Source organism: Danio aesculapii, chromosome 13, assembly GCF_903798145.1.
Source record: "Danio aesculapii chromosome 13, fDanAes4.1, whole genome shotgun sequence".
Taxonomy (NCBI): Eukaryota; Metazoa; Chordata; class Actinopteri; order Cypriniformes; family Danionidae; genus Danio; species Danio aesculapii.
Genome location: NC_079447.1, coordinates 14,636,113 through 14,648,576, shown reverse-complemented (window position 1 = coordinate 14,648,576; position 12,464 = coordinate 14,636,113). Strand labels below are relative to the sequence as shown.

The 12,464-nt window shown below is 36.4% G+C and overlaps 1 protein-coding gene across 1 annotated transcript in view; it reads right to left on the bottom strand.

The window, feature by feature from the left end:
- The window catches only part of lmbrd1 (LMBR1 domain containing 1), a 221,227-nt gene that overhangs the window by 70,025 nt on the left and 138,738 nt on the right, over nt 1-12,464 (bottom strand). Inside the window, exons 11-12 of the mRNA XM_056471443.1 lie at nt 4,377-4,502; nt 1,944-2,096 (exon numbers count right to left, since the gene is read on the bottom strand). Of these exons, the coding sequence (XP_056327418.1) occupies nt 1,944-2,096; nt 4,377-4,502 (279 nt within the window). The remainder of the gene's footprint in view (nt 1-1,943; nt 2,097-4,376; nt 4,503-12,464) is intronic.

Here is a 12,464-nt window from a genome sequence, read left to right as displayed (position 1 = left end):
TTGTATTTGGAACGCCTGTTTTTACTGCATTGAAAGAATACATTTTATTAGTTCACACATTCACTGAGTATTAAATCCGTGACCTTGACGTCGCTAGCGGCACTTGATGAACACTGAATGACTGAACGTTGTGTCTGATGTGTAAATGCAGCTGCTCATATGTTAATATTTATTCATAACCAGCTATTTTCACATTTTATTTATCCAAGTACGGTCTAGCTGAGATGTTCTGAAAAATGTACTTATGTAGTCTTAGTACACTTTAAGAAAAATACAACCCCAAATCAGAAAAAGTTAGGAGAGTATGGAAAACGCAAATAAAAAAAGAAAGAAGTGATTTCTAACTTTACTTTGACTTGTATATTATTTCAAACAATACAAAAAATATTCAGTAATGTTTCCTTATGGATTTTTGTTGTTTTATTATGAAAATAAACACATATTCCAATGTAGTTTCTTTTGCAACACGTTTTTAAAAAGTTGCCATTCCTTTTTGTAACACTTAAAAGACGTTTAGGGACTGAAGACACCAAGTGATGAAGTGTTTCAGGTGTAATTCTGACCCATTCTTCCTGCAAACAAGTCTTAAGGAGGGCAACAGTACGTACACCACACATTCTCTACTAGAGACAGATTGGGACTGCAGGCAGGCCAGTCAAGTACCTGTATCCTCTTCCTCCGCAGCCAGGACTCTGTAATGTGTGCAGAATATGGTTTTGCATTGTCTTGTTCAAATATGTGTGGCCATCCCTGGAAAAGAAGGCAGCATTTTGTGCTCCAAAATCTCTATGTATTTTTCAGCATTAATGGTGCCATCACAGAAGTGCAAGTTACCTTTTTCAAGGACACTGACACAACCCTATATGATGAATGAACTTTTGGACTTGTTGCTGGAAACAGTCTGGATGATCCTTTTCTTCTTTCTTCTTTTCTTCTTTTCTTCTGTCGTCCCCAATAAATTACCTGAAATACTGATTTATCTGACCACAGTACACGTTTCCACTGTGTGATGCATCCCAGATGCCTCCAAGCCCAGAGAAGTTGGCGCGCTTCTGGACACTGTTAACATAGGGCTTACTTTTGGCACAGTACAGTTTTAACTGGCATTTGTGGATGTAACTAAGTATTATAGTACTTAACAAAGGTTTGGCAAAGTAGTACTGAGTCATGTTGTTATAGATGAATGCCAATTCTTGATGCAGTGCCTCCTGTGATTGGAGATCGCAGTTGTTCAGCTTAGGCTTGCATTCCTTGTCCTTTACGCACTGAAATTCCTCCAGATTCCTTGAATATTTTAATGATGTTATGCACGGTTGAAGGTGAAATATCCAGATGTTCCTATCTTTCTTTGAGGAACATTGTTTTTAAACATTTTAATAATTTTCTCACATATTTGTTGGCAAACTGGCGATCCTCTGCCCATATTTGCTCCTAAAGGACTAGACCTTTCTTGGATGCTGTTTTTGTACCAAATCATAATTACAATGACCTGTTGACATCACCTGCTTCAAATCACATCATTATTTAACCAATTTACCTGATTGCTAGCCCTAAACTGCTCCTGTCCCAACTTCTTTTGAAATGTGTTGCAGGAACCAAAATTGGAATATGTCTTTATTTTGAAAAAAAAAAAATAAATAAATAAAAATCATGAGCAACACATTAAATAATGTTTGTTGTGTTGTCTGCAATGAAATACAGGTCAAAGCAAGTTTAAAAATCCCTACTTTCTTTTTTATTTGCGTTTTCCATACTGTCCCAACTTTTTCTGATTTGGGGTTGTAAGTGATTCTGAAAAGATCATAGACAATTCGATTTCTTTTTGGATGACCTCTGAGGTTCAAAGCTGTGGTTCAAAACAAGCAGCACAATTGTCAATTTCATTCAGGTGTTGAAGTCACTGAAAGTCACTGAAGCGATTCAGAGGTAAAACTCAAACACACCTTCATGGGACGGAGAGCAGAGCCCACTTTATTGCAGCAGTTTCTCTCTGCGATCTCCAGGTGACGTCCACGTCGATGCAGCAACTGCAGTTTGTCTTCAAGATCCTGGAGGTTCCGCCGGTCTCTCATAGACAGAGGACGACCATCAGCACACTGAGGAGAAAGCATACGCAGTTATGAATGTATAATAATACATACAAAAAATGGTTTCAATTAAAAATGGCTTTTGAATTTTGGGAGATTATTTTTTTTTGGCAAGTGAAACATTGTTAATTAAAATTGAAGCTTGCACAAATCATTATTTATTTATAATTACATTAATGCTATTGGTAATCCAGTTTAATTATCATATTTTCCTATTCATTTGTACAGTTCTGTTCATTTATGTGGATGATGGATGATAAATAACCACACTGGTCTAACTGGTCATACATACTGAAAGACATGTCAGGTTTATTCATTTTAGTATCATAATACATACATGTTGCAAGGTTTGGGGATGATAAGTTTTAAAGAAAGTTTTGAAATTCTCTTAAACTCATTCTAAATGCATACTATAAAAATAGTAATATTGTGAACTTGAAACAAGTACTTTATATTCTAATATAGCTTAAAAAGTCAAATGTAAATATATCGTGGCTTACTTTTTTAAAATTTTGTTTTCATCCAAGTGTTTATATATATATATATATATATATATATATATATATATATATATATATATATATAACATATACATATATATATATATAAACATATACATACACACACACAGTTGTGCTCAAAAGTTTACATATCTCTTGAAGAATTAGTTTAAATGCAAATAATTTGAACAAAATAAGAGAAATCATAAAAAATGCATCTTATTTTTATTTTGTACTGTCCCGAGTAAGATATTTGACATAAAATATGTTTACATGAGGGTGAAAACCTTTAAACAGGATGAAGATTTCCCAATTTTTTTATTTTTTTTAATTATTTTGTTTATTTTTTTAAATACTTGGATTCACTTCAGAACACAAATTAAGTGCAATTCACCTTGATCCTCAGATTCTAAACGTTTTGACCCCCCAGCTCTTAATGCCTTGTGTTTTCTTCTAGAGCATCAGTGAGGGTTTAAACCTTTTTTAACAGTTGTGTTTGAGTCCCTCAATCATCCTCAGTGTGAAAAGATGGATCTCACAATCATAGTCACTGCTGGAAAGGGTTCAAATCTGCAGAAGATGCTGAAAAACATAAGAATCTGCAGGAGATTGAGGATTTTTCTGAAGAACAGCAGTCAGTTTAACTGTTCAGGACAAACAAGAGACTCATAAACAACCATCACAAAGCAGAAAAAGCCCTCGTAGATCATCAGGAAAACACACACAGTATTGAAAACAAAAGGTATGTAAACTTTTGCAGGGGGTTGTTATGATAATTTCAGCTAGATTTTTGTGTAGTGAACTACATGTAAACATATTTTATGTCAAATATCTTACTCGGGACAGTACTAAACAAAAGATAACATGCATTTTGTATGATCGCTCTTATTTTGTTCAAATTATTCACACTTAAACAAATTCTTCAAGGGGTATGTAAACTTATCAAATTAGCAAACAAATCCATAACAATTTGAAGTCAATTTTACCTAATTAATTTTATATACATAGAAAGTGAATTAAATACAACTACTAATACATCTACTTCATTCATTAATTTCTTTGGCTTAGTCCCTTTATTCATTAGGGGTCGCCACAGCGGACTGAACTGCCAACATATCCAGCATATGTTTTACACAGTGGATGCCCTTCCAGCTGCAACCCAGTACTGGGAAACATCCATACAAACTTATTCAAACACATACACTACGGCCAATTTAGTTTATTCAATTCACCTACACCACATGTCTTTGGACTGTGGAGGAAACCCACACCAACACAGGGGAGAACATGCAAACTCCACACAGAAATGCCAACTGACCTAGCCGGGACTCAAACCAGCGACCTTTTTTCTGTGAGGCGACAGTGCTAACCACTGAGCCACCGTGTCACCCAAACTATCTATTTTAAAGTGTCTAATAATTTTTGCAAAAACAAAAATATCAAAATACTGTTCTTTGCTTAATAAATATATTATATTTTAAATAATTAGAATCTTGGCGACAGATGGGTAAAACCTAGTGGTTTGAAAGATTTTATAATGACAGTTAATTAGTATGTGAATCATAATGATTCGTGTTCAATTTTTTGTATGTTCTTTTTTATAATAATAAGTATATTCTATTTATATAAAGATAATAATCAGCACCACTGGTACAGTCTCAGTCAACGATCCTTCAACCAATTTAGTCTCTCGACCCACCACTGCCATAGAGAACAACAACAAACAGTGGCTCATCCTAAACAAAGCGAGCAGAGCCCTGATCTGAATTCAGTTCACACAAGCAGAGACCTTGGCTTTGAGCTTGTCTATCTGGTGCTCCACCTCCTCCGTGTCTTCCGTGTTCTCCAGCCGCTCATACAGGACGCTGCGTGTGCCTTTAATCAGGTTCAGTGGCAGCACGGACATCCCGTACGCCTGGCAGACAAAGAAAACCCACAGCATTAAACACCGATAAATAACACACAGCGCAGTCATCAGGTGAAGTGGCACAACAGTTTGACTAAGAGTCGCCCCGTGAGTGGCCCCAGTGCAGGGGAACTAAATCCATACATTATGGCACTTGATAAAAGAGCACTTTCTAAATGGTGTCATTCAGAAGCCTCCTGAATCCATGTATGTGTTTTCTGGGTGAAGAGGAGGAGATGAAAGAGAGAAAAGCATGAGTGTCTGTGTGTGTGTGTTTGCATGCATCGACCATTTTGAGATGTACGGCTTGCTGTTCTGCAATGCACAGCCTAACAGTGCCCCCATGTGACGGCATTCAGCTGGAGCCCACCATGCGTGTGATATAGGGAAAAATATGATGATAAAATCCTAATATATCAGAGGTTATTTCAACACGGCTGAGCTCATCGATGAGTTTTTTTGAAAAGCAGGTCCTAGCACAGAAAGGCTAGGGTCAGAAGCCTGCTAGCCTTCTCAATATGGGCTTTGTGAACTTTAATTAAAAATAAAGACCATCTTCAATACCCTCCTGGTGGCAAATCAATACAGGCTGGGAATAAAAGAGACCACACACACACCTCTCACAAATCTCACACTCGTAGGGTTCTGCCATTTTCAAAAGCTTTCATATCAAAATGCTGACAAAAGTCAGTGGCACAATTAGATCTTCAGAGGGCGGCTAAAACACCGGTGACCTTTTTATCTCCTCTGCTGAAGACGCTTTTAAAGCGCAGAAAGTGACGTGCTCTGTAAAAACCGGTCGTGGAGAGCGTCCGCCGCGGGCCGTGACACCCACTGCTATGAATCACGAGAGCTCTAAAGGCCGGACCATTTCCCGAATACCAAGCGCTCCTCATAAAAGAGGAATCTGTCCTGCGTGCCCGGCGAGATGCCTCCTTTTCCCCATTCTTTCCTGCCCTCCTCGCCCCTACACTCTGTCAAGCGTGAGGAAAATAAAAGAGACACTCCAAACAAAAACAGGTGTGTTCTGTGCTGATTGCAAAAGAAGACCTGAGGCAGAAGACAGAGAGAGAGATAGTTTGAGAGAAAGAGAGAGAGAAGGAGAAAAGGAGGAGAGATGGAAGATGAAGGGATTGCAGTTGTCAGCTGGGAGATTGGAAGAGAGAGGGATGAAAGTGGGGATTGGGAGAGAGAGAGAGAGAGAGAGAGAGAGAGAGAGAGAGAGAGAGAGAGAGAGAGAGAGAGAGAGAGAGAGAGAGAGAGAGTGAGAGAGAGAGAAGTGGAGGCGTTCACCCCCTTATACAAGGATGCTTTTGTTCAACAGCCTGCCTGGGAAAAGTGTGTGCTCTGCCACAAAAAAAATATGAGTTTCCTCTGACTTTCTTTATACTTTTCACACTGGCAGGTTTTGCAGGGGGAAATAAAATGGATTTTTTTTTCTCTTCTATAGGCTTCTATACTTTTCAGGATTCGTTGTCAGGGATTGCACAATTTCTGACATGTTAATTGCAGTTGTGAAAAAATTTTTTTATAAAAAAATAAACAGTTAAAAAAATTGTATATATATATATTCAATTTTTTTAACTGTTTATTTTTTGTTTTATACATTTTTTTTCACAACAAATATATATATATATATATATATATATATATATATATATATATATATATATATATATATATATATATATATATATATATATATATATATATACACTCTTTTTACTCCTATTTTTGAGTTTAACGGAGAGCAGATTTTTTTCAGCACATTTCTATACATAAGTCTTTAATAACTCATTTCTAATAACTGATTTATTTTATCTTTGCCATGATGACAGTAAATAATATTTGACTAGATATTTTTCAAGACACTTCTATACAGCTTAAAGTGACATTTAAAGGCTTAACTAGGTTAATAGGCAGGTTAGGGTAATTAGGCAAGTTATTGTGTAACGATGATTTGTTTTGTAGACTATCGAAGAAATAAATAGCTTAAAGGGGTTAATAATTTTGACCCTAAAATGGTGTTGAAAAATTTAATAACTGCTTTTATTCTAGCTGAAATAAAACAAATAAGGCTTTCTCCAAAAGAAAAAATATTATCAGACACACTGTGAAAATTTCCTTGCTCTGTTAAACAAAATTTGGGAAATATTTAAAAAAGAAAAAAGAAAAATCTAAGAATTTTCACTTCATCTGTATACATATGTTCATTATAAGCAGTGCTCAAATTGAGGGGGGATCCGGGGGAATGGCATCTTATGGAAAAAAAAAATGACAAAAAGCATCCTCTTTGTAAAGCTACCCTTACTATCCCCTTTAGATTGACAACAGTGTGTGTAATGTGAAACTCAGAACTCAGTATTGTAATAATGCAGAGTTCAGACTGCATGATTTTAGCCCCGATTATGACTCACCGACAGGTTTTGAGAAATCGCAGACAAATGATTGAAATCACAGGCAAATCGGTGCTCGTTCACGTGACTGACAATCACAGTATGTCAGTATGTAACTATCGAGGATGCGATCTGAAAGAATCGCCGTTGAGTCACTGACACCTGTGAGATATTTGGCATGCTATATATCTGGACCTGTCTGTGATTCAAAATCATGCCGTGTGAAATGTGTTCTGATTATGGCTATTACCTACAGCCAATGAGCGAGAAGCATCCACTAGTATGGGTACCTGCGGGCCAGCAGGAGGTTGGGGCATAAAGTTAAAAGTGCTCATTTTTAGTTTATTTGGTTATTATTTAGTGATTATAGTTTATTTGGACCCAAAAATGGAGGAAAAACTAGAGTAAATTTGGCAGGAGCACCATGTCTGTTTGACGTGTCATCTGAGCAATATCACAACCGGCAAAGGTAAAAAAAAATTTTAAAAAACTTGAGGAGAAATTACTAATTCCCTTCAAAGCCAGGTGAGCAAAATAAGTACATTTTCTACCCCACTAAAGCCTTCTTTTTCCATTATGTATTTAATAATGAAATATATATTACGTGACCTTGTTGTTTCCATGTCACTTCTCGCATGTGTTTGGTTGTGAGACGTAGTTTGGACAACGTTGTCATGATTCTTCCTATTGTAAAGTCATGCAGTGTAAAACTTCCTGTCACCAATCCATTTTACAATATAAACACAGCACCGACGGAAGACTACCTCAGATAGTCAAGCAGTGTGAAAACATTTGTGACACGACTATTTTGAAAATCATGCAGTCTGAAATCGGCACAAGCGCAATACAGTTCATTGCGTCATTTCGCACAATTTTCTAAATGTCTAAGAGAGCAGTTCAGACGCAACTTTTTGCAGTCTTTCAAAAGAAGAGAACAGAAAGTATGATATTAACTTATTTAATATTATGTATGCTGTACCTGCCGTGCATAGTGCATTTCAGAACAGTTTAGGTGGCCTGACGCGAATATAACTTAAGCTGTTCTATATTCACTGTAAAACACAGTAAACAGGGCTTGCTAACATTTACTTTAGCGACCCAAGTTTTGTCGTTAATATCTAAGTTACCACAGATTCTTGGTTCCCTGTTTCTAAAATGAACCGCTATTATCCCTAAAATCAGAACGCAAATGTGATGCAGTTTTAGAATCACTGTTGTCCAAATGTTGGTTCGTTTTCTCAAAAATGCTTCCAAACAGCTCAGCCGCTGCACATCTCCATACCTTGTTTTGTATGAATGAATCTTGAGCTTGATATGAGACAATAGGTGCGTTCGACTTTATGCAGCGCTGCGCAGATCGATCGAAATCTGTCTTAAAAAGGTGCATTCTGGTTGGAAATCTTGTCCGGATTGATGCTGCGCCGACGCCATGTGACTGTCACATGTGGCATCAAAGTACCGCGACAGTGCTCCGAGATCAGACGACTGATTCAGGCCGTGCTCTGATGACGACACAGATATTACACAATTGCCAGAGTTCGCCGTATGACAACAACGACATGTGTTTCGGGTTTATTATTGGACAGATTCCGATTCACAAATTTCAAAACAAACAATTAACTTTTCATACCCTCTCTATCTTGTACACATCATGCTTATTAAAAGACTACAAATATTTTACTGCAGTAATCATATTTTGTTAAATAATCTGATTATAAAGGCTAGATTGTTTGCACAGGTTTATTTTCAACCTTTTTTATACAGACTATTTACTGCATTCAGCTCCATAAACGAATTAAATGATATGTTTTAGTAAATGACCTAAATATTAACTCATATTAATTATCATCATTGATCCTGCCACCCTAAAGGTTTCTTAACAAATAAAGTTAAAGAACTATTTTATTCAAAAATTATAAATTGATTTTTAGGATTATAAAATATATATATTTTATTTCCTGTCTAGCCGTTTATACCTGGTCTTTCTGGGAAACTTCTACTTAAAGTGTAGGTTATTTATTTTAGGAATGTCCTTTTGTTAAATATTTTTGGATTAAAGTGCTTTTTTGAAAATGCGTTCATTATCCAAAAAAATCTTCATCATTGTTTAAGACTTAATCAAAACACCTTGTTTTGTGTTTATAATTAATATAGGCTATATTGGAAAGTTTTATATCTAAAATGTAAATAAATGTAAACCCCTTCTTAGCATATTCAAACAAGAAGTATTAGCCTAGAGTGATGTTTAAACTCCTAGAATTTGTGCTTATTGCTTCGTATTTATTAGGCCTGTTCGTTTTTATGTTTATATTACCCTCTCATTTCCCCTTATTTCTCTCAAGCGTTTGTAATATATTTAATTCATAATTCCCTTATTGTTTAAAAATGAACTAGAGTTTGTAAAGACTGTATTCTGTTTTATTTGTAAATCTTCTGTTGTTATAAAAAAAAAAAGATGATGACGTCATGTGATCGGTCATCATGACTGCTGCAACTTTGAGCCCCGAATTGTCCGGGTTGACGGCTTCGTTTTCAACTCTACCCTCACCTGCGCTCAGCTAGTCTCGTTGATCACCGGCTGCAGCTGTGCTTCATGTTGAACGCACCTAATGATTCAGTCGTCCATTCAGAAAGACATTTGTGAATGAATCAGCTGTTTGAACACCTTGATTAAATGAATCATTCAGTGATAAAGACAGAGACTTGACTCCACCTACTGACGGTTTTAGTTTCAAATCTTATGACATTTTTTAAATTAATTTCATTGCATTCACGCCGCCTCCTACAGCTTGTTAAACAGTCAATTTATAAATAAACAGTAAATTTATCTAAATGCTAAGTTTTTTGCCATCTTTGATTTGTCAAGAAGAATTGTGTTGATTTAATCTGATTGTGAGATATTCTTCCTGACATTATTTCAGTTTATATAAAAAAATCTAATGTAGTTGGGCCCCATAAGGTAAACAAAGTGTTGTAAATAACAAGGTTAAATTATATTTAGTCAATCAAACAGACTTACATTGTCAATTAATTAATTGTTGCTTTTAATTTCATGATTTTCTTAAAAATGACATACTTAAGATTGTTAATGGTTGGTGGTTATTTAACAAATAATTTTCTCAAATGAAAAATGTATTTAGACCGACTTTGTTATCATTGTGTGTGTAGCTACAGGACACCACCCAACCACACCCTCCCCCAACAAGACTACTGATTATTAGTATACAATTTACTACTGAGATATGATGGATTTTGACATCACATAAAATAAAAAACATAAAAATCTCAAAGTTTAAAAAAATGAAGTCATATAATGACAAGATTATCATTATAACAATATGAGAATATAGTCTTAGTATTACAATAATAAAATGATCATTTGGTATGAAAACACTAGTTTAGAACGGCTGGCTTTCCATGATGTTCGTTGCTGGTTCATGTTGCACAACAGATTTAACTTTGTGTTTACTTCATTTAAATCTCAATCCAAAAAGTTCAACAAAAGATCAATTAAAAACCTTCTCTTGAGTCTGAAATATTATAATGAGGATGCAGAGATTAAGCACATATTATAGATATAAAACCATGCAAACAGATGTGTACAGAGTTCACCATGCAACAAGACATGGTCTTCTTCCAGATGGCGTCTCAGTGTTTCTTCTGTCCCTTTTGTAGTCTGTAAATTAAATACAAGCGTGTTTCGCTGCTGGAAGTGAGAGGCTAATTCTATTTGCTGTTGCTTTGTAAATATTACACTGTCAATTTACACCATCCAGGCAGGTGTGGAGCACATTGTGTTAAGGAGAAACACACATCTGTGTCACTTGGCATGGCAAAAAGAAAGTATTATTTCAAAAACATCTTATAAAATGCAAATTGTAGCTTTTGGGTGCTGAGCCAAAATTTAAAGAATGAAGGATGGATGGACAGATTGATGGATGGATGGAAGGATAGATGGAATGCTATTTGGATTGATAGATGGAATGATAGACGTTTGGATAGATAGATGGAATGATGGACAGTTGGATGGATAGATGGAATGATGGATGAATAGATGCAATGATGGATGGAATGACGTTTAGACAGATGGATGAATGGAATGATGGATGGATAGATGGAATGATGGTGGACCGGTGGATGGATGGAAAAAAAATAATAACAGAAATGGAAAGATGGATGGATAGATGGACGGAATAATGGATAGATAGAAAAATGAAAGAATAACAAAGAGATGAATGATGGATGAATGGACGGATGGATGAAATGACGGATGAATTGATGCAATGACAGATGGATAGATGGAATGACGGACGGATGGAATGATGTTTGGACAGATGGATGAACAGAATGATGGATAGATAGATGGAATGATGGACGGATGGAATGATGTCTGGACAGATGGATGGATGGAATGATGGATGGATGGATAGATGGAATGACGGACAGATGGAATGATGTTTGGACAGATGAATGAACGGAATGACGGATAGATGGATGAAAAAAAGAATAACTGAGATGGAAGGATGGATGAATAGATGGACGGAATAATGAATGGATAGAAAAATAAAAGAATTGCAGGGATGTATGGAGGGAGGGAGGGAGAGTAAGATAGATGGATGGATGGGTGGGTGGGTTGATGGATGGATGGATGGATGGATGGATGGATGGATGGATGGATGGGTGGGTGGATGGATGAATGGAGGAATAATGAATGGATAGAAAAATAAAAGAATTGCAGGGATGTATGGAGGGAGGGAGGGAGAGTAAGATAGATGGATGGATGGGTGGGTGGGTTGATGGATGGATGGATGGATGGATGGATGGATGGGTGGGTGGATGGATGGATGAATGGAGGAGAAAAAAATTTAAGAATAACAAACAGATGGATGGATGGAAAATGGATGGAAAATATAAAAGAATAACAAATAGATTGAACAATGGATGCATTGTGGAATTCATCCAAAATCACAGAAACATCTTTCAATGCTTTCAATGCATTCTTTAAAAGTGAGAGATTGAAAAAAGCCATCGTCCCTGAAACACCAACCACTGCACAAACAAACAAAGAACCAAACTAATTAAAAAGACTTCAAAAAATATACTTCTGTCTCAAGAATCAGATGAACAGAACTGAGATATGAGAACCAGAAACAGAAAAAGGAGAAAATGAAAAGTGTGGGATTTGTTGTAAAAGTGGCCCTTTCGAACGCACAGAGGTGGTGATGAGGAGGGAGAGTCTCTCACCAGTCACAGGTCATCTTTACAGCACTGATTAAATCAGTGGAAAATTAATGCAGTCACCCTCTTGTTGGGAATCAGCATCTTTGGAGCGCAGATTTAAGAGCGCGAGGAACCTCCAGGGCTGAACGTCAGCGCGCCAGCCAGACTTTTAAATCACGCAGCACATGGACCCAAGCGCCCCTCGGTCAAACGCGCAGATCAAAGAGCCCTGATATACGCTCATATGCATATGCAAATATTACACGCACATTAAAAAGTCAACGGGTCAATCATTTTCATTGTAACGTCACACCAGGAGCAAAACGAGCTTGATATAAGACCTCAACATCTATAT